Source organism: Paroedura picta, chromosome 3 (assembly GCF_049243985.1).
Source record: "Paroedura picta isolate Pp20150507F chromosome 3, Ppicta_v3.0, whole genome shotgun sequence".
In the NCBI taxonomy this organism is placed as follows: Eukaryota; Metazoa; Chordata; class Lepidosauria; order Squamata; family Gekkonidae; genus Paroedura; species Paroedura picta.
In genome coordinates, this window is record NC_135371.1 from 172,193,672 (window position 1) to 172,216,242 (window position 22,571).

Below are 22,571 nucleotides of genomic sequence, written 5' to 3' on the forward strand. Positions count from 1 at the left end.
GGATGTGCCAGCTCCACACTGGGGCTGGAGACTAGAGGGAGGACAGGGACCTCAATGCCGAAGTCCACCCTCCAAAGGAAAAGCGGTCCCTCTCTCCAATCTTTATAGTGCTCCTCAGTTTCATTAGAACCATGAACAGAAATAAAGTGCAGCGTTCTTGCACACTGGCCTTACCTTAACCAGTTTTGCAGGGCCTGCAAGGCACAGCTATTCTGCCAGCCCTATGGTTGAGGCCAGGAATAGAAGTCCCTAAGATCTAATTGGCTGGCCTCCCTTGAAAATGTCCTTCCAAGACAGCTATCTGAACAAGAGAAAATACATCTGCCTAAAAATGGATACCCGCCTTAATATTTAACATCAGTGGGCAGGCGGGTTAGATTTTCTATTTATAATGTTATAATAGAATTTCTATTTATAATGTTATTGTTATGATCTTGTTAAGTTATTATTGTTATAATGTTATTACTGTTACTGTTACCATATATTAATTGTATATTTTCCTGTTTTCTGTAAACCACCCTGAGCCCTCGGGAAGGACGGTATGTATGTATGTATGTATGTATGTATGAATGAATGAATGAACGAATGAATTTTGCATCATTCTTAAGTGACGTATGATTAAAAAATTATTGTAGTTTATGCATCGATGGTACTACCGCAAGCCTCAGGGGGAAATAACGATTTATTACTTATTTAACCTTTGTTAAGTCATTGGAACTGAAACAGCACCGTCTGCAGCAGCATCTCCCCCCTCATGTTCCAATGCAGCCCTTCCTCCCTGACTGACCCCCACCCGGAACAACAGGACCACACGGGAGCCGGAAAGAGACGAAGTGAATTTATTATTTTGAGACAACTGAGCAGCTTTGGGGCAGAGGGAGATGAACCCCCCCCCAACCCCCTTGTGTTACAGACAGATTGTTAACCGTAAAGTCAGCTTCAGGAGGAAGGAGGCCTCTGGCGGAGAGCAGGCCTCAGGCCTCTGCCAGGGCCAAGAGCTCCCGTCCACGTTAAATGGTCAAGAGTGTCGACAGACAGATTGGACCTGCTTTATTAATAAGTTACAATAAGTTATAGCAGGTGGCAGCATGTGGAAAGGGGGGGGGACAGGACCACCCCCTGTCCCTATGGTCCAGCACGAAAGAGAGAGAGAGAGAGAGAGAGAGACATATACACACGCACGCACACGCACACAGAAATCTTCTCACACTTGGGGAGACTAAAAGGAACTAAGAGGGGCTGAAATGGATGCAAGACAAACAGAGAGCCCAGGGGGAACCGAAAGAGGGCGGGGCGGAGGACTGGGTCAAGGCGCCCGTGTGGCTGAGGGATTCCAAAAGGGTTCTTCTTCATGCTCCCCAAACCCTCAGGGCGAAAAGAGGTCGCCGTTCCGGCCTCCTCTCGCGACGGAGGAATCGAAGGTTCGCGACATGATCGGGATGTACAAAAGGGAGGGAGGCGGATGATCCGGACGACGGCCGGGAAGGAGTTGGCCACCAGTGAAGGAAGAAGCCGGTGTCCTGGGACTGCCCTTTGGGGAGGGGGCGGGAGGCCAAATTGTGAGGCACATATTAGGGGGCACAGGAGGGGTGTTGTGAGAGGAGCCCAGGAGGATGGCTGCAGAGCAAGGCCCAAATGACATATGGAATGCATTTATCCCCAGCAATTTCGCTCTCTGGCCAAGGATGGGCTTTTCTTTGCCCTTTGCTTTCATGTCGCCATTCATTCCCCCCCCTCCCCACTCCCACATCTGCTTAGAAAAGTGCGGGCCTTAAAAGCACACCTCTGGAATGCAACGGGGGAGAAATCTGGGCAGGGAGGAGGGTGTCTGAGCTGCAAAGCAATGACTGAAGGGAAAATTCCCTATTTGATTTCCTCTTTCTGAACCATCCTTTTTTCCCTGGCTGGGGGGGGGGGGGAGAAAAGGGCGTTTTTGGGGTTGGCAGGAAAGATGCAGTCTGACCCTCCAGGATCCGGCTCAGGAGATGGATACCTGAAGGGGTCAGGGTTTCGCCAACTCCGAACCAGCTTCAGTCATTGGCTGCCTGGCTCCCAGGGGTGGGAAAAGACCCCTGGCCCAAGAGCGGGAAAGTGAAGCAAGCTGAAAATGTGGCCCCCTCCCCCGTGGCCTAAGGTGACTGGTCCCAGTGGAGAGAAGCCTGGCCTGGCTGAATGAAGATTTGGGGGAGGGGGGGGGTTGGTCTCGGAGTGTCACATGGGATGGAGCCAGGCCAGAGCAGAGCAGGAGGATGGTCCCTCGCACAGGTAAAACGGGGGGAAGGGGAGAGGAACAGATGGGGTGTGGTCACTGCTCATCTTCGCCGAAGACATCGTTCTGGCGCCGTTTCATGCTCTCGAAGTCAAAGGGGGCCCCTGCCATGCGCCGGTAAATGTCTTTGATGTCGTCGCATGTCGTCTCAAAGTGAGTGGTGGCATCATACGATCGCGAGCAGAATATCTGCAGGGAGGGGGATGGAGGGGGGGGGAAGTCAGGTGGATGTGGTGGGGAGAGGCACATTCACAAGAGATCAAAGAACATGTGCTGGTCCATCAAAGCCGGCACCTGTCTGCTCAGACTGGCTGTGGCTCTCCAGGGTCATGGGCAGAGCTTCTGCCTGCCAAGCAGAGGCTCTGCCACTGAGCCAGGGTCTCACTCAGGTCAAGGTCTTTCCAATCCCCTCCTGCCTGGTCCTTTTGACTGGAAATGCCGGGGATTGAACCTGGGACCTTCTGCCTGCCAAGCAGAGGCTCTGCCACTGAACCAGGGTCTCAGGCCAAGGTCTTTCCCATCCCCTCCTGCCTGGTCCTTCTAACTGGAGATGCCGGGGATTGAACCTGGGACCTCCTGCCTGCCAAGCAGAGGCTCTGCCACTGAGCCAGAGTCTCAGGCCAAGGTCTTTCCCCTCCCCTCCTGCCTGGTCCTTTTGACTGGAGATGCCGGGGATTGAACCTGGGTCCTCCTGCCTGCCAAGCAGAGGCTCTGCCACTGAGTCAGGTTCTCAGGTCAAGGTCTTTCCCATCCCCTCCTGCCTGGTCCTTCTAACTGGAGATATCACTGGGGATTGAACCTGGGACCTTCTGCCTGCCAAGCAGAGGCTCTGCCACTGAGCCAGAACCCCAGTTCAAGGTCTTTCCCATCCCGTCCTGCCTGGTCCTTTCAACTGGAGATGCCGGGGATTGAACCAGGGACCCTTTTGCATGCCAAGCAGAGGCTTTGCCACTGCCCCATGGGCTTTATCCAGAGGGCCTACAATGCTCTCCCTTCTCCAGAAGACTCACCTGACTTTCAGAGCCATCGTCGGTTGGTTCATATATGTCACTGATGGCCACAAACCTACATGGAAGGAAAGACAGGTCAGAAAATGCTCCACGCAGATGCACTGAGTCATTTAGGCCTTGCCTATCTCTGCATAGCGACACTGGGCTTTTCAGTGGTCTCCCCTCTACGCACTAACCAGCATGGAGCCTGCTTCGCTTCCACGCTCTGGCGACATCAGGCAAGCCTGGGCTACACAGGAAAGGGGTCCTTCTCTGATCTACGTCCCCATTTCACTTCTTATCATTCCACTAACCTCTTATAATCTGTAATGCCGTTGGTTTAGGGGTGGCCAAACTGTGGCTCTCCAGATGTCCATGGACTACGATTCCCATGAGCCCCTGCCAGCATGCTGGCAGGGGCTCATGGGAATTGTAGTCCATGGACATCTGGAGGGCCGCAGTTTGACTACCCCTGGTTTAGGATAACATTTACACCAAATGTCTTTGCCTCATCCAGCCCCACAGAAGGTGGGGGGGGGTCTCTCCCGTGAAAGGTTTCAAGCTGCAGGGGTGCATGCCTCTGTGGGAGCTGGGGGTGGGGCTTGTGGCAACGGACGCAGCCCCGCTGAACTCACTTTTGGTCGACGGGTTCCAGCAGCTCGAGCGCCGGCTGCACTTCGCTCTCGGGAGCGTCCGTCTCCACCGTAGTGCTGGCGATGGCGATGTATTTGCCCTGGGCAGCCACGTTGTGGGCAGAGGAGATGAGGCAGACGTAGATATCTGGGACGTGGGGAGAGCAACAAATAATCTCAAAAGCCAAAAGGAGAGAGTGTTCTTTGGGGAATCTTGGATATTTAGGTTAACTTTACAGGGCGTAGACCAGGAGTCTCCAATGTGGTGCCCCAGCATGGCCAAAAAAGGTGTGGCCAGAGGGGAAGACTGCCCAGCATTGGCCATGGCAATCACAATAACACTGTTTAAGCACAAAGTGTCCCCAGAGTGTTTTATTCTCCCCCATCCTTTCCCAGTGCTTTATACAAAAATCACTCCCCTTCTCCCCTGCATTTGGGCTTCCTGTACATCTTTGACCTTTGCAGGCTGTTCTGTGGGTGGCTCAGCCTTCCACGGCATCCCTTTTATAGCTGCGCTCATCCCTCTGTGCCAGAATTCTCAAAGTGCCGACAGGCTTAAAACCGGTTGGGGGACTGCTGTGCCCTAGGAGTTCACCAGACCCATCCTACCACCTTGGCTGGGTTAAGAGACAGGAGCTATAAAATGCCGCTGGTAATGCCATAGACTGCGGGTCTCCAAACTGTGGCTCTCCAGATGTCCACTGACTACAATTCCCATGAGCCCCCCAGCCCCTTCCTTTCTCGTTTCCATTTCCATCTCCGAACTCACCTGATTTGCGCCCGACTTGGTTCTGGGGGATGATGATTTGACAGGAGTTGGCGTCGTTGGTGCCTCGGATAGGGTGGCTCAAAATACAGATGACGCGAACGACCTTCCCTGCTGGGCGGACTCGGTCTGGCACGTAGCTGGGGTCGCAGATCAACTGCTTGCAGCGTGCCACCTAGGCAAGAGAGTTGGCATGGTCAGGCAGGAGACCAGGAAGGATCAGCCTCTCGCCCTGTGTGTTATCTCATCAAGTTCTAGGAGAGCAGCTGTAGTTCACAAGTGGCCTATCTGGCAAAGACCTTACAGTTGAGACAAGAATAAAGGAGCTTTATTTTCTGAAACAAATGAATACATCCCAATGCATTTGGAGCCAATTAAAGGTAAAGGTAAAGGTATCCCCTGTGCAAGCACCAGGTCATGTCTGACCCTTGGGGTGACGCCCCCCAGTGTTTTCATGGCAGACTCAATACGGGGTGGTTTGCCAGTGCCTTCCCCAGTCATTACCGTTTACCCCCCCAGCAGCAAGCTGGGTACTCATTTTACCGACCTCGGAAGGATGGAAAAGCTGAGTCAACTTTGAGCCGGCTTCTGGGATCGAACTCCCAGCCTCATGGGCAGAGCTTTCAGACTGCATGTCTGCTGCTTTACCACTCTGCGCCACAAGAGGCTCCTTGGAGCCAATTACTGGTTGATTAAAAAATAATCCACAAGAACAGAGAGATAGGGGGAGGGAAAGAACACACATGAAGTTACTTTATATTAAATCAGGCCCATGGTTCATCAATCAGCATAGTGTGCTAAGACTGGTCTCAAGGTGAGCTCTTTCCAATCACCTCCTGCCTGATTTTTCTAAATGGAGATGCCAGGGGTTGAACCTCGGACCTCCTCCAAGATAAGCAAAGGCTCTGCCACTGAGCCAGGGTCTCAGGCCAAGGTCTTCCCATCTCTACCTGCCTGGTCCTCTTAACTGGAGATGCCGGGGATTGAACCTGGGACCTCCTGCAAGCCAAGCAGACACTTTGCCACTGAGCCAGGGTCTCAGGCCAAGGTCTTTCCCATCCCCTCCTGCCTGGTCCTTCTAACTGGAGATGCTGGGGACGGAACCTGAGTCTTTCTGCATGACAAGCTGAGCTGGGGTCTATGGCTAACCCCCTTCATGTCAGATCATGCTCAAAGGGGCAATCTGGAGGAAAGTTTGACGCCAAATAGCTACGTCAAGCTCTGGGACAAATGAATATATGGCACTGTGCCTGCTGCCATCAGTTCACCTGATTTGCATAGGAGCTGTCAGCAGGATGGGTGCACACGTATCAAAAGGCAGTAGCTTAAAGAATTCATCCGACAGAAAGCATTTTTTTTAAGTGGTGCTTTGTATATTCCTGTGGGCACAGTCTTCCTGCTATACTTGCTCCCGACCCACAACTTTGTAGCTTTTTGTTACCGTGCCGGAGCAAGAGCACCGACGTCTCGTCCTCACCTCGCCTTCCGATTTCACCCCGACCACCTTGCCGCCTTCCATGACAATCTCATCCACCGGTTTGTTGAGCATGTAGGTGCCGCCGTAGATGGCGCTCAGCCTGTGGACAAGCAGGACGGTGGGGGGACGTTAATGCGGATATTTCCCGCACCCTCAAACGTGAACAATGCTGCAGTTTGTTCCAAAGGCAGAGATCTGCCAAGCCAAAATGTGCGAGGACAGCTTTCCCCAAGCCTTCTGTCCTCATGTGAATGAGAAGATTATCTGGAGACGAACTTAACGTTTTAAGAGTATCTACGCAGTCCAATGGGCAATCAGAAGTCTTATTGGGCAACAGCCCCACTTGGTTCTGCCCAGTTTCTACAAACACTCAGTAGGCAATATGGCGCCCACGGTCACCGTGTTGGGGACCCCGGTATTGGAACACCTGCCACCCTCTACATATTTGCTCTTCCGTCTCTGGGCCTTTACTTAAAAGGAACCATCCCTCTCATCCTTTATGCAGAAGAAGAAAAAGAAGAGTTGGTTCTTATATGCCGCTTTTCCCTACACGAAGGAGGCTCAAAGCGGCTTACAGTCGCCTTCCCATTCCTCTCCCCACAACAGATACCCTATGGGGTGGGTGAGGCTGAGAAATCCCTGATGTTACTGCTTGGTCAGAACAGTTTTATCAATGCCATGGCAAGCCCAAGGTCAAGGAGGCTCAAAGTGGCTTACAGTCGCCTTCCCATTCCTCTCCCCACAACAGACACCCTGTGAGGGAGGGGAGGCTGAGAAAGCCCTGATATTACTGAAGAAGAAGAAGAGTTGGTTCTTATATGCCACTTTTCCCTACCCGAAGGAGGCTCAAAGCAGCTTACAGTCGCCTTCCCATTCCTCTCCCCACAACAGACACCCTGTGAGGTGGGTGAGGCTGAGAGAGCCCTGATATCACTGCTCGGTCAGGACAGTTTTATCAGTTCTGTGGCGAGCCCAAGGTCACCCAGCTGGTTGCATGTGGGGGAGCGCAGAATCGAACCCGGCATGCCAGATTAGAAGTCCACGCTCCCTAATCACTACACCAAACTGGCTCTCCATATCAGGGGTGGCCAAACTGTGGCTCTCCAATGTCCATGGACTACAATTGGCAGGGCCTCATGGGAACTGCAGTCCATGGATATCTGGAAAACCACAGTTCAGTACTTGTTTCCTTTTCCCTATCCTGATGACCCCTTCCAAGCAACAGCAGCAAAGACAAAAAAAGAGAGTGCACAATCGCTAATACTAAATGCAGAATGAAGCATGGGGGTTCTTGCAAAAAGGCACCGATGACCATTTTGGCCGTATCTGGAGAAGGAAACAAAACGGATGCTCGTGGCAAGCAGCCTGGGGAAAAAGAAAGGAGCTGCCATTCAAGACGGAGTACCTGGCAAAGCCTTGCGGGAGCTCCCCCAGACCGTAGAGTGGGTAGAGATAGGGGCTTTTTCCATAGCGGGCTAGAGATTCGCTGTACAGTTTGATGCGGTTGATGGTCTCCAAGCAGGGCTGGTCCAGGTAGCTGGGAAGCAAAGAGAAAGGTCCACATCAGTCCCGCTCAACAGAAAGGCAGATGGGGGCAGGCAAGGGATTTGGGAGTTTCCCAAAGGTCACACGGTAGCTCTCTCCTGCCTGTCCATAGGCGGCTGACAGTTCATGGCCTTGGAAAGAATACCCGTAACAGGTCTCTTTCAAGCATGATGCAGGAACTGTGGCTCAGTGGAAGAGCCTCTGCATAGCATGCAGAAGGTCCAGGGTTCGATCCCTGGTATCGCAAGTTTAAAAGGAGCAGCAGTAGGTGAGGTCAAAGACCTCAGCCCGAGACCCTGGAGAGCCAATCTTGCTGGACCAAAGAGGTCTCTTAGAAGGTAGCTTCATGTTCCGTGGTCAACAACTTTGCTCAGGTCTCTCAAACTGAGTCCCGTGACTTCCTTTCTTGAGTCAATCCACCTCTTGTTGGGCCTTCCTCTTTTCCTAGCGGCTTCAATTTTATCTAACATTATTTTAATTAGGAGAGGGGGTAGGTCTCAGAGCTAGAGCCTCTGCTTGGAATGCAGAAAGTCCCAGGTTCAATCCCCGGCATCTCCAGTTAGAAGGACCTGGTAGGAGAGGATGGGAGGGGCTCATCGGAATTGTAGCCCATGGACACCTGGAAGGCCGCAGTTTAACTACCCCTGGTCTAGGATCATCTGAAAGACTGACATTAGTGTAGTTTATGAGTTCCTGGACTCGTGTTCTTTTCCACTGCTACAGACAGACAAACATGGCTACCCCTCTGGATCGCTCTCGTTCAGTCAAGCGTTCGCTATAAGTTGGAAGAGGCCTGATGGCACGTAAACACATACATAAGACCCACGGTTATAATGCAGCTGTGATGTACCGAGCAACCCAAAAAACCCTTGCAGTGGTGGGGAGAAACTGCAGCCAAAGAAAGGACAACGGTTCTGATGTGAAAAACGGCTCTTTTCGCTACCAAAGGAGTCTCGCAATGGCTTACAATCGCCTTCCTGGCCTCTCCCAACAACAGGCACCCTGTGAGGTGGTGGGGCTGACAGAGCTCTGATGTTACTGCTCTGTGAAAGCAGCACTATCAGGGCTGTGACTACCTGAAGGTCACCCAGCTGGCTACATGTGGAGGGGCAGGGAATCAAAACCCAGCTCTCCCACTGCTCTTAGCTATGACACCAAGGTGGCTCCCTGGGTGGGAAATGCAAAACAGTCCACCTTCCTATCCACCCTGCAACTCTCACTGAGGTTTTTCTGAAAGGATCTTCATAAGCCAGGCTTGGGAAAGCTCACAGCCAAGCGGCAGCCAGGGGAAGGCATCATGTGGACGCTAAACCACCCCATTCCAATCCCTCAGTTATTGGGGCCATACACTGATTTTACCTTTCATTATAAGCAAAATACTTCTTTTCATTTGTGTATTGTAATTTTTTTTACTTATTAGATTTCTAAATCGCCCTCCCCGGGGGCCAGCTCAGGGCAGTGTGCAAAGTGATATATAAATACAATGTATTTATACACCACTTACATCATCGGGTCTCATATACATATTTCTTTAACCTTTTTCCAATTCCATGATTCAAATTTGGGGGGGGGGGGTTAAGTATTTTCTCCTCCTTTTCCTTTGAAAGGTGACCTAACCAGCCTCAGTTGCAGGAGGCTCCTGGAAAATCTGGGTAACACCCAGATACTGGAAAAGCCAAGAGGAAGGGGCCAGGAGAGAGCCGGGGAGGGCAGAAGCCCCAGAGCCACAGATCTGAGGGCCACTCACTCGTCAGTGCGGTAAAGTGCTAGCGCATGACCCGTGAAGTCGATGACATCCTGGCCAAGGTCGAAGCGCCGATAGACCTCGCGCATGGTGGTGCCGTGTGGGTCCACCCCTTCCAGCGTCTTCGGGTCATTCTCGTCGAAGTTCGCCACGAAGACCAGGAACTTGCGGAAACGACGCTTCTCAAACATGCCCATGAGATCTGCAGGACAGTGAGAGGGAGGGGGGTTAGGAGGGGTGGAAGGGCCAACCAGCTCTTGTGGAGGGCCAGCCACAGGGCAGAGAGGCTGAAGCCTTCATAAGAACATCAGGAGAGCCCTGCTGGGTCAGACCAGGGATCCACCCAGTCCAGCCTCCTGTCTCACACAGGGGCCAGCCAGTTCCTCTGGAGGGCCAACAACAGGGCAGAGAGGCTCAGGCCTTCCTAAGAACATCAGAAGAGCCCTGCTGAATCAGACCAGTGGCCCATTTAGTCCAGCTTCCAGGATATGGAGGTTGAGGTCTTCCCCTGATGTTGCCTCTTGGCTCTGGAATTCAGAGCTTTAGTGTCTCTCAAGTGGAGGTTCCCCTTAGCCACCATGGCTGGTAGCCATTCAAAAACTTATCTTCCATTGCAAACTTTTCCTCCATTAAAAACTTATCCTTACAGTCTGCCTTTCTCACTCAGACTGAAAGGCGGATTAGGCAGAGTGAAGTCACACAATTGATAGAATGGAATATTCAGTAAACAATGCAATAAGACTGGAGTTGCAGAACCAACCAGAAGTCTAAAAACAGTACTTGAAGCAAAGCAGAAGTATTAATACGACACAATCAATGATGCAAAACCCAATAACAGGCCCTTAGTTTGAACAGGCTGTTCACAGCGGTATCTACAGAATGATAGAGTTGGAAAGGGCCATACAGGCCATCTAGTCCTACCTCCTACTTAATGCAGGATCAGCCTAAAGCATTCAGGAGAAGGATCTGTCCAGCTCCAGCTTGAAGACGGCCAGTGAGGGGGAGCTCACCACCTCCTTAGACAGTCTATTCCACTGCTGAACTACTCTGACTGTGAAAAATGCTTTCCTGATATCTAGCCTATATCGTTGTACTCGTAGTTTAAACCCATTACTGCGTGTCCTCTCCACTGCAGCCAACAGAAACAGCATCCTGCCCTCCTCCAAGTGACAACCTTTCAAATACTTAAAGAGGGCTATCATGTCCCCTCTCAACCTCCTTTTCTCCAGGCTGAACATTCCCAAGTCCCTCAACCTATCTTCATAGGGCTTGGTCTAGATTAGAATCTCATTGCCTCTTGGACTTCCAAGTCCCCAGCCACACTCAGGAGAAACAAAATACGGAATTAATTGTTCCATTTAGGTCTTGTGGCCCTAAGACAACCCTTTGCAAGCTGTGAGACTTATGTTCATGAACCAAGTAAAGGCCCCTGCAGAGGCTAAGAAGGCGGCACCCAGTGTGTCTCTGCGTGATTCATGGCTCTGGCCTGGCCTCCTCCCAGTTAGCTTCAGGGCAGCTAATTCCGCTGGATCGCTTCATCAGGGTGATGGCTCTAACTGCGCTCCATACAGACATACAGCAGACTCACTCCTCCTTAGAGAAGGCATGCTCAAAACGATGATTCATGCACATGGATACGAATGGCTCCTCTGGGATGGGGAACTCTTACTTGGACACATTCCAAAAGCACCTCTGCAGGTGCGAGAATGCAGTCTGTCTCCGAATCTCATTTGGGCCAAAGTGTTCCTCAGAAAGAAGCACCTGAGAATCGGCCCTGGGAGGGCCTTGTTGTCTTTTTTTAGTTGTAACAGGATGTACGTTAAAAAAAAGTTTGGCTCACCCACTGCAGGGCTATGCAAATAAGACACAGACTTGGAAAGGGTAAACCTCTGACCCGAAACCAACGCATGCAAATATAAAGACCTCTCCAGGGTCAGACCACGCCCGTCACGCCAATCTCGGGCCCACTCACTGGATGCCAGCGCCTCGGTCTCTGTCGACGGCACCTTGTAGATCTTTCCCGCCTTGTAGACGAAGCTGCCTTCCACCACTTTGAAGTCGAGATAGCGCGTCACTTCGGTGTACAGAAGCATCTTCACCAGCTGGCCTGTACGGGGGAAGGATCATAGAGTTGGAAGGGACCTCCAGGCTCATCTAGTCCAACCCCCTGCAGGATACAGGAAATTCACAGCTACCTGCCCACCCACAGTGACCTCAACTCCATGTCCAGATGCCCTTGGTCTCGGTGAACAGCTGACCAAGAGTCCAAACCCCAGCTGGACTTACCGTTGGCCATGAGGAATTTAGGGATCAGGTCAACGTTCCAGTCCCGGCCACGACCCATCGATTCGGGGGGGCCCTCGGCAATCTCAAAGCGTTTGTAGAGCTGTGGACCGAGGAATGACAGTGGGTCACACATATACAGGATGTTTCAGTGCAGAAATGCTGTACTGGCACATGATAACATGTTGATGCGGCCCAAATACAACAGAATAACCAGACAAAGGAAATCTGATAAATCCACTGAAGAAACATTGCTACCCCCTTCACAACATTGGCATTGGGAAATATGAGAATTAACATCACAAGTACTACTTAGCACGAAAGTGGTTCTTCTGAGTGCCCAGGGTGATAGGGATAAAAGCAACCCTTACAGCAATTCTCCAAAAAGGTAGGTTGGTTCTATTAGCCAAGAACTATGTTGTCTTCGGGATGGCTTGGGTTAAGAAGAAAAGTTTTTCGCTACCCAAAGGAGACCCAATGTGGCTTATGAACACGTTTCCCTTCCTCTCCCCACAGCAGACAGCTTGTGTGGTAGGTGGGGCTGGGAGACCTGCTCTACGAGAACAGCCCTAAAAGGACTGTGACTAGCCCACGGTCACCCTGCTGACTGCATGTAGAGGTGGAATAGGGAATCAAACCCGGTTCTCCAGGAAAGAAGCCATCACTCTTAACCACCACATTGCATTGGCTCTCTCTTTAATCACTCTATCACACTGGGTTAAGGGACACGGGCTTAACAATCACCACCAAGAAAGTACTGGTCAGAAAAGAATAGTTATGCCCTTCATCCTCACAGGAAGCTGCAAAACATGCGAAGTGCTGATGGTCCCTCACCTCTTCCAGGGGGGTAATCGAGGAGCTCTCGCCCCCATAATACGGGTTCCGGTCCATGTGCAAGACCTTCTTGCCGTTCACAGACATAATGCCCGAAAGGATACATTCCTAGGAAAGAAGACGGGTAGGATTACGCATCCTCCAGAAAACCAATTCAAAGTCAGGAACGGAAACCGAAGCGGAGGGCTCCCAAGGCAGTCTGGAGAACTCGTGCAGCCCTTTCTTACAGGCCTCCAAGCCACTGCCCCTGGGAATCCAAAAACAGGTGGCCCAATGAAACTGACAAGGGCCTTCTCCAAGCCTTCGCATGGAATGATCTAGACTAGCGATCCCCAACCTGTGGGCCACGGACCACATATGGTCTGTCGACTAATTGGAGGTGGGCCGCGATGGACACCTTCTCTCCCCCCCCCCGTCCTTTACTTCATCCCCCCCAGCCCTTTACAACACACTCGGGTGTCATTGTCTCCCATCACTCCCTGATGGGACTATCTCGTTGCAGAGAAACAAGCTCAGGGTTCCCATTGATTGGTCATTGTCATGAGTTAAAATGTCCATGAAAATAAAATGTTCTTTATGTTCATTGTTGTGGCGTGTCTGTATCTTATTTTGAAGGGATGTTTAAACATTACCATAGCGATCAGAGAGCGTTAGGGCAGTGGTTGAGAGTAGAGCAGTAACCCCCCCCACCGGGCCTCAGTAAAATTGTCAAGCGTTGAGTGGTCCCTGGTGATAAAAAGGTTGGGGACCACTGCTCTAGACCAGGGGTGAGCAACTGTGGCCCTCCAGATGTTCACGAACTACAATTCCCATGAGCCCCTGGCTGGCAGGGGCTCGTGGGAATTATAGTCCATGAATGTCTGGACGGCCACAGTTGCCCACCTCAAGACTCAAGCTTAAGTTTTCAAAGTGCTGGCATTCCCGGACATCTCTCTCCAGCCCCACAGAGTGCCAACGACCAACAAGTCCACCCCTGTGACCTGGGGGGCCATCAAAGCAACGACTCTCCAAGCTCGCCAGGTTCTGCAGCAAACCAGAGCCCAGGAGACACCAGAGAATCTTTGTCTTGCGCTTTTTGCGGTTATAATTGCCAATTCTGCTCACACTCCCTCTTCACAGAAGGAAGCTACTTCTCTTTCCTTTGGAAGTTCTTTTGTTTGTTCTCGACGGCAACCCAGCCAGCCCACTCCATGTTAGACTGAAGTATAAACTGTGGAGACACCTGGCACAAGTTAGTGCCTCCACCTTCTACCTGCAGTCCACCATGAACTTGCACAATTGACTGTCCTCATGGTTAATTCCTGTCTATACACCCCTGCATCTTTTGTAAATAAGACTTTGTTGAAGGGAGCAGTATCAGTCAACAAATTTGATTATGGGAAAATGTATGATCGGAGAAAACACTCTTGCATCCTTAAAAATGATTCTCTCTCCCTACACAAACCTTACGTCGCCTCCAACACCACATGTGCACATGTTATTAATTGTTCTGGCCACACAAGCAAGCCCCACGAGCCCCTGGCTGGCAGGGGCTCATGGGAATTGTAGTCCATGAATGTCTGGACGGCCACAGTTGCCCACCTCTGATCTAGAAGAAGAGTTGGTTCTTATATGCCGCTTTTCCCTACCCGAAGGAGGCTCAAAGCGGCTTACAGTCGCCTTCCCATTCCCCTCCCCACAACAGACACCCTGTGAGGTGGGTGAGGCTGAGAGAGCGCTGATATCACTGCTCGGTCAGAACAGTTTTATCAGTGCTGTGACTAGCCCAAGGTCACCCAGCTGGTTGCACGTGGGGGAGCACAGAATCGAACCTGGCATGCCAGATTAGAAGTCCGCACTCCTAACCACTACACCAAACTGGCTTTCGTCTTGAAAGTGCTTGTCAATCACTTCTCAACAGTTTAAGGCAGGCTTATTCAACCTTTTGACCATGGAGGAGCCCCTGAAAAAATTTTCAGGCTTTCAGAAGCCCCGGAACCAGGCCGGACGCAATGTCAACTGGCCACGCCCAAGGACTGTGAGGGGGAGAGAAAGGAGGCAGTTTGAGACAGAAATAGACGGTCAGGCTCTGCCCCCCAATACAAGTGAAAATCTGGGGAGCTTCAGGGAGCCCTGACTGGGAATCCCTGATTTAAGGCAAGGATCTCCAACATGTTGCGCAGGGCATGCAAAATGCACTCCAGTTTTCCTGTGTTTGGCCAGAAATATGAACACTGGCATCATAGACAATTTCTATTTAGCATGTATGTGGCGCTTCCAGGTGTCTTTAAAAAGGTTGGGAAGCAACTGATCTAGGGTGCGAAGCTTACGCCCACCCACTTGCAATGATCGAACTAAGTTCCTTTGTAAGCTCACACTTTCAGACTTAAGGCCGGACGTAGATAAAATTGAAAGGGTACAGAGGAGAGCGACGAGGATGATCTGGGGCCAAGGGACCAAGCCCTATGAAGATAGGTTGAGGGACTTGGGAATGTTCAGCCTGGAGAAAAGGAGGTTGAGAGGGGACATGATAGCCCTCTTTAAGTATTTGAAAGGGTGTCACTTGGAGGAGGGCAGGATGCTGTTTCTGTTGGCTGCAGAGGAGAGAACACGCAGTAATGGGTATAAACTACAACAATATAGGGTAGATATCAGGAAAAAAATGTCACAGTCAGAGTAGTTCAGCAGTGGAATAGGCTGCCTAAGTAGGTGGTGAGTTCTCCCTCACTGGCAGTCTTCAAGCAAAGGTTGGATACACACTTTTCTTGGATGCTTTAGGATGCTTTGGGCTGATCCTGCGTAGAGCAGGGGGCTGGACTAGATGGCCTGTGTGGCCCCTTCCAACTCTATGATTCTATGATTCTAACAGCAACAGAACAGGAAGCTCTCACAGTGGGACCACGAGCTCCTTCAGAAAGTCAGGCCAACATCTGAATTCCCCACGCAATCCATTCTTTGCCGGTTATTTCAATCCTGCTGTCTGATGGCAGACATGGATTTTAAGGGCCAGTCACAACACGGCCTCAGCATTTTTGGAACAAATGGGAACTGGGGCGTTTGTGATCATTGACGTCACCAACACCAGCCAATAGGTTCCTGCGGCATTCGTGCAGCCACATTCCCACGCGTCAGTCCAAATCACTACAAACGTTGCTGACTGGAGAAACATTTGTAATTTCCCAGCAAGGATAATTTGCTATTTTAAGCGCAGAGAAGTTAGTGAGAAATCCCTTTTAACAAAAGAGCTTCCGTGAAAGAACACAGCCAGGTGCAGTTGCCTGACAAATTAGAAATAACTGTGCTAGCAACCGCTAATCTGAAAGAACCCTTAAGGACACCTCTACCCTACAGAATTAAATTGGATTAATCATCATGCCTTCTCCCCAGGTCATTGTGGTAGACAAAGTTCCACAGTGGATCCCAACAACCTCCAACACAGCCTTCCTCAAATTTTAGATTGTGAACCCCGGAAACATTCTCCAGGCTTCCAGAAACACCTGAAGTGGAGCGATCATGCAGAATATGGTTGGGAAACAGAGCTGAGTATACAAGCACCCAGAGGCCATCCCTTCCCACCCTGTCCAGGCCTATCCCTGACTATTTTGGGAGGGGTACGTGGGTCGACATGTGCAAGCTCTTACTGTTAAAAAATGTTATGCATTCCAAACCCAGATGCTGCCTTGTATTATACTGAGACAGTTCCAATGTAAACTGCCCTGAGCCACAAGGGAGGGCGGTATGTATGCATGCATGCATAAAGTCAAACAAATCTTTTTCAATATATAAAAAATTAACTCTCACCCAATCAGCGAAACCCTTCTAGAGCTGTCACGAATTCCTGGTTTGAGAAAGCCTGCTCTAACAGAATACCCAGCCCCTCTTTGCCAAATGGCAATCTCTGGAAATGTGCTACAAGGCCATGAAACGGATGCACTTAGTACTGTGGGTCAGATGAAAGTAATGGAGAAAAATAACAGTTTCTCTAGAGTAAAGGTATCCCCTGTGCAAGCACCGAGTCGTGTCTGACCCTTGGGGTGACGCCCTCCAGCGTTTTCATGGCAGACTCAATATGGGGTGGTTTGCCAGTGCCTTCCCCAGTCAGTACCGTTTACCCCCCAGCAAACTGGGTACTCATTTTACGGACCTCGGAAGGATGGAAGGCTGAGTCAACCTTGAGCCGGCTGCTGGGATTGAACTCCCAGCCTCATGGTCAGGGCTTCAGACTGCATGCCAGCTGCCTTACCACCCTGCACCACAAAAGGCTCTCTAGAGTAGGAATCCCCGATCTTTCAGAGACAGTGGCCACCTTTAGATTTCTGAGAAGTGGTGGTGAGTGTGGCCCCAAAAATGACTGCTGCATGAGGGGATGATACCTGCATCTGGGTTGGATACATGGTCCAGCCACTGGAAGGATAATAAGACCAGAGAAGAAGGGGATGGGCTTCTACTCCTGGACATTTATCTTTCCTCCTGCAAGAGTTCAGCTCCTTGGACTCTACAATTGTATCTAGGTTACGCAAAGTGGTGCCCAAATAACTATGCTGTTTGCCAGCTCCAGGAGCCCTGCACACGTTCTGAAAAATCTGGCAGGCTCCAAAAGAAGTACTGACAGGCGCTATGGTGCCCACATGTACCAGGTTGGGCTAGGAATCGTAGCTGCTCCTCAATTCAAATACATGTCCTGCCTGGTTTGGATCAAGGCAAAACGGGTACTGAACAAGTATAGTGTGTACGGGTCCAAGGGACAATCTGGGTTTTAGAGTGGAGGTCTCGGGATAAAGCCACGGCAGCTTGGGTTGGCTCAACCTCTTCCCCCACTCACACTGGTCCTATTTTCAGGCCTGCCTCAAAACACAGAGTCCCAAACGTTATGTCTGAAGCATCATGGTTGGATTTCCCCAACGTTTCTATGATGCTGGGCAGCCAAACATGATGTCAGGGAAGTAAAGACACAAAGTGTGCTACAGTCCAATTTGGTTTGGGACCACAGGGTATCTGTCTGTGTCTGGGGGGGGGGGGGGGTGAGCCCACAAGGCAATAGGCCAGGGTGGCCAAACTTCGGCTCTCCGGATGTCCATGGACTACAATTCCCATGAGCCCCTGCCACCGTGCAGGCAGGGGCTCATGGGTATTGTAGTCCATGGACATCCAGAGAGCCACAGTTATTTCAGTTTGGGGAAATCATTTGGACCAGGAGATGGGTTAGCTGCAGAGGTGTGAAAGTCCAGAGAGGCCCCCTCCCCACTCAAGAGGGTTGCAGGGTAGAAAATGGGAAGATGGGAAATTCCTGAGCTAGCACCTGCTTTCTTCTCAAGCCCAAGGGGCATGGACTCACAGGGCACAGAGAATCGTTTACGACTAGGGAATGCGGGAGGAAGGAAAGGGAGGAAAAGGAGTTGAAGAGACCTATTGGTTCCATTCCTAAAGATCTAAGGTCAGGCATCCAAGCCTGGGGGACACAAAAGAACTGTAGAAAAGGCTCCTTCCTACATTAAAGCAAGGCCTCTACGAAGGGCTGAAAGACGTGGCCTTGCTTACATTTCCAGGGTAAGAAGTCCCTGCTCCTCAAGCAATGCGGAAAGGAGGGTAAATCCAATGTATATCTGGGGCCGGTTAACTTCCCACTGCCAGATCCTACCCCACAACCCCAAGCAGAGAGAATGGTAAGAAACACTTTGCTGATTGAGTTCCTTAGCAGGCCACGAAGGATGCAAAACTCAAATTAGAAAGAAGATGCTGGTGAAGAAGGTTTGTGAATTATGGAAGAACATTGGCGTAAAGGAGACCATATGGGAGAAATGCTCCACCCTTCCTAGCCTGCAAGGATCTACTTGGGAAGACACAGGCTGTCTTCTCCCAGGAGAAATGTTTCACTGGTAGCAAAAGAAGAGACCTGTGACTCACAAAAGCTCCTCCCCTGCTACAAATTCTGTTAATCTTGAAGGTGCTCCTGCACTGTTGTTCTTTTCTATCTGAAGAAGTGAGCAGGGACTCACAGGAGCTCCTCTCCTACCTCCAATCCTGTTAGCCTTTAAGGTGCTCCTTGGACTCCTGCTCTTTTCTACCTGAAGAAGCAAGCAATGACTCACGAAAGCTCTTCTCCTGCCACAAAATCCATCAGTCTTTACGATGTTCCTGGATTGCTGTTCTTTCCTACCTGAAGAAGTGAGCAGGGACTCACCAAAGCTCCTCCCTCCCCTGCCAGGTTCCTCTTGGACTCTTACTCCCTGCTACTGCTAAAGACAGACAGACCCATCTGGATGTATCTGAAGGAGCAGCAAATCACAAAAGCCCCTTCCCTGTCATAGATCTGATGAGTCTTCCAGGTGCTCCTGGGCTCTGGCTCTTTTCTACTGGTGGCAAGAGACCCTTTAGGTCAGGGGTAGTCAAACTGCGGCCCTCCAGATGTCCATGGGCTACAATTCCCATAAGCCCCTGCCAGCATAAGCTGGCAGGGGCTCATGGGAAATGTAGTCCATGGATATCTGGAGGGCCGCTGTTTGACTACCCCTGCTTTAGGTGCAGCAGTTAAGTTCAAACTACTAAAAGCATGGGTTGGGGTGTCTGCCCTGAAGGAGGGCAGCAGAGCGGAAGGAGGAGAGGCAGTTGGCACCCAAACATCTGTAACCAGCTGCAGCGATGCTCAACAAAAGGCAGGAAACATGTGCTGCAGAAGGGGGAAAAAAACACACTGATGGGAGATGCTGCAGGAGGGAGGGCTCGCGTCCCATGCACCTTGACTGCAACGATGCAACCCACTTATTGCGATTTAAACGGGCCAGGTTTCCCAGCTGGGGGGGGGGGGGGGAGATCGGGGTCCGTTCCACCGCCTTTATAGCAGCTTTAAGACACTTCCCCGCCCTGCCCCGCACAGCGTGCAAATATTGCCAGTGCCTGCATCTCAGTTTTAAAAGCTACCTACCCAAAGAGGGGAAGGGGAGGAGAGGGATGCAATTCAACCAGGGGGGGGGGGCTCGCGTTGCCGCTGTAAGGATCGGCCGATGGCTTCGGGTTGCATCAGCTGCAACCCAGACGGAACAACGGGGAAGGGGGGGGGGAAGGCGAGGAGAAGGCAGAGCTGCTGGAAAGACGGAGGAGGAGTGACAGCAGGGCTCGCGGATGAAGGGCAGGGGCAAAATGGATGCTGCGGCACGGAGGAGACCGAGGCCGCAGGCAATGCACCGTGCACCCCATGCACCGTGCATGAATGCACCCCAGACCCATGCACCGTGCATTAATGCACCCTGCACCCATGCACCGTGCTCGGGGCGACGGGCAATCGGCCTGCTGCAGCATTGCTGGCCCTCCGCGGAGGGCGCGGGCCGAGGGTCGTTGCAGAGGGCGATGCCACCCCTCCCGGGCAGGCCGGGAGCGCGGCCGCTGATGCCGGGCGGGGAGAGGGGCGGCGAGGGGGGCCGGAGGGACTCACGGTCAGGCCGGTGCCCAGCACGATCACGTCGTAGGCCTCGTCCATGATGCCCGCTGCGGAGCCGCCTCCCCCCGCCCGGCCGCCCCAGCGGAGCCAAGATGGGCCTCGCCACTCGCGCCGGATCCCTCCGCCGCGAAACAGAGCCCTGGAGCGGATCCCTCCGCCGCGGGGAGCCGCCCCGAAGCCGGCGCGTTTGTGCGCGCGTGCGCGGTTAACCCCTCCCTTCCGTAGGAAAAGAGAAATAAGTCCCGGCCTTGCCGCTTTCTCCCGCCCCTCCCTTTTGGGGCGAGGGAGCCCGATCGCAAGGCCCCCCTCCTTCCTCCCCCCCTCTCCTTGGCAACGGGCGAAGGACCGTCGGATCCTTCTGCCAAAAAAAATAATCCCTCTTTCATCTTAGTCCCCCCCTCCGCCTTCCTCGCCGCTTTTGACATTATCTCGCTCTTCTTGGTTGAATGGCGAGCGGCCTGTCAATGGATGCTTATTTGTGGGCGGACAATTCTGCCTTATCAGCTATGACACCCCTCCTAAGACATATCTCCCCCTTCCCTCACATACACACACAACCATGGCCAGTTCGACCTCCCAAAACCTTCCGCCGAGGAAAGTAGGGCCTGTTTTGCGCCCCTCGTCCATCGCCCTGTCAGGCCATGAGGAAAATGGCGGCAGTTTGGCTCACCTGTGGTGTCAAACCTGCAGCCTGTTGTTAGTTTGTGTTCACTCAGAAGTTGGGGCATCCCTTCTTCCTGAGGGAGAGGGAGGTTGTGAAGCGCACCGTGTCACGGAAAATAAACATAGTCATGACTGGAACATAGTCTGAAATGGGCTTTGGCTGCATCGCTCTCTTCATAAAATGTGGCAACTAGTAGCCGAATTTTTATTATTATTATTCTCCTCCATAAAATGCTGCAGCAGTTTGCATTATTCTCTCATAAAATGCCGTGGCAACTGGCACCCTAATTTGCTAGACTACCATAAACACCTTTAAGACCAACAAAGATTTATTCAGGGCGTGAGCTTCCTCAGACTAAGCCTACATGACAGTAGGGATATATAGCGAAAATTAATTCTGTTAAATTAGAAAACTGTCACATATCCAAATACAGCCATGTGATAATCCTTTGCCAAAAACAGCCGATCAATCTCCTGGGCTCTGATTTTATCGTGCTACTTCAGACCAACCCATTTGAATCTATCTGGCTAGACTACCGCAAGGCACTGTACATGGGTTTATCTTTGAGGACAACTTGGGAAAACTCTAGCTGGTTCAGAGCAAACGAATTTATTTGTCTTGGCAGAAAATGCCTGGACCAAAATTCAGATCCAGAAGCACCTTAAGAGGCCAACAAGGTGACCAGGACATAATCTTTTGATTGTCAAAGCTCCCTTTGTCAGATAACAGAAATTTCACTTTGGAAAGCTTATTCCCTTTAAAGGATCATGTATTGTTTCATGTATTGTTGATTGGTTTAATGTAAACCGCCCTGAGCCTTCGGGGAGGGTGGTATATAAATCTAAAAAATAAATAAATGAAAAAAAAAACAAACAAACAAATAAATAAATAAATAAAAATGTGGCTGATCCTGAAGGTGGGTTGGGACACAAACCTAGCTCTTCAACTGCAGCATAGACTGCAGCCAAACATGGCTGTCCTCTGAAATTATGAAAACAGACAGCAGCAGAAGCCAAGTTTGGGGCCCGGTAATCACAACATGGTTGACAGCAGAGTGACGTTTAGTGATTGGCACAGTTGGCAAGGCTGAGGGCCAAGCACCTTCCTTCTTCCGAATCCACACAAAGAGGGTGGCAGAGGCCTCTTCTTCTGGATCCCAAGTCCATGGAGAAGTTCCACCTCAGAACAAAATAGACATCTCTGCCCCATCCATTTCCTCAGGAATAGGGCTGGGGATGCCTTTCTTATTTGAATGGCTCAAGCTTCACACCTGCATTTTTACTTGATTCGGTTTGAACGCATACACTTATATTTCCTGCACTGTACATTTTTACTTCCTGCCCTTTGACTCTACTTAAAACAAAAAACAAAAAAACGCCAACGCACAACACCTCATTACATGGGAAGAAATTAGTTCTTCTCATCCCCAAAAGTTTGGTCTGGAATAAAACTGTTGGACCCTGCAAACTGTCCTTTGTTTCCTGTTCCTCTGGAGGGCCAATAACACCAGGCATTTGGTTGAGATCAGCCATAACCAAGAACATCTGCAGGGCCCCGGGCCCCTGCCCCCTCCCCATCAAGGCTTTCTGCTCCTGGGCCTGTTTGTACTATTACTGTTACAATGTTGTACTGTTACCACTGTTATTATCAGTTAGTAATTAGTAATATTCATGGTATAGTTATTTATATGTACGGATTGTTTCTTGTATAGTTCTAAGTTCTATGTAAACCGCCCTGAGCCTTCGGCGAGGGCGGTATATAAATGTAATGAATGAATGAATGAATGAATGAATGAATGAATGAATGAATGAATGAATGAATGAATGAATGAATAGGCCATAGAGGCTGAGGTCTTCCCCTGATGTTGCCTTCTGGAGTCTCGAAGCAGCTTACAATTGCCTTCCTCTCCCCACAACAGACACCCTGTGAAGTAAGTGGGTCTGAGAGAGCTCTG

At 51.0% G+C, this 22,571-nt stretch overlaps 1 protein-coding gene across 1 annotated transcript; it reads right to left on the bottom strand.

The window, feature by feature from the left end:
- Positions 1 to 825: 825 nt before the first annotated feature.
- On the bottom strand, positions 826 to 20,114 carry GDI1 (GDP dissociation inhibitor 1). The gene is made up of 11 exons (XM_077329639.1): positions 19,948 to 20,114; positions 12,540 to 12,647; positions 11,709 to 11,808; positions 11,395 to 11,529; positions 9,426 to 9,624; positions 7,539 to 7,670; positions 6,134 to 6,233; positions 4,660 to 4,831; positions 3,894 to 4,038; positions 3,280 to 3,334; positions 826 to 2,458 (listed from the first exon to the last, which is right to left on the bottom strand). The coding sequence occupies exons 1-11, from the start codon at positions 19,990 to 19,992 to the stop codon at positions 2,306 to 2,308; spliced, it is 1,344 nt and encodes a 447-aa protein (XP_077185754.1). The 5' UTR covers positions 19,993 to 20,114; the 3' UTR covers positions 826 to 2,305.
- Positions 20,115 to 22,571: the final 2,457 nt, after the last annotated feature.

Bases quoted from the DNA above. Each gene is read 5' to 3' on its own strand.
- GDI1 (XM_077329639.1), bottom strand. From the start codon at position 19,992: ATGGACGAGGCCTACGACGTGATCGTGCTGGGCACCGGCCTGACC. The intron at 12,648-19,947 runs GTGAGTCCCTCC...CTTCTTTCCTAG, and splicing joins TGCTGGGCACCGGCCTGACC to GAATGTATCCTTTCGGGCAT. The intron at 11,530-11,708 runs GTAAGTCCAGCT...TCCCCCGTACAG, and splicing joins TAAATTCCTCATGGCCAACG to GCCAGCTGGTGAAGATGCTT.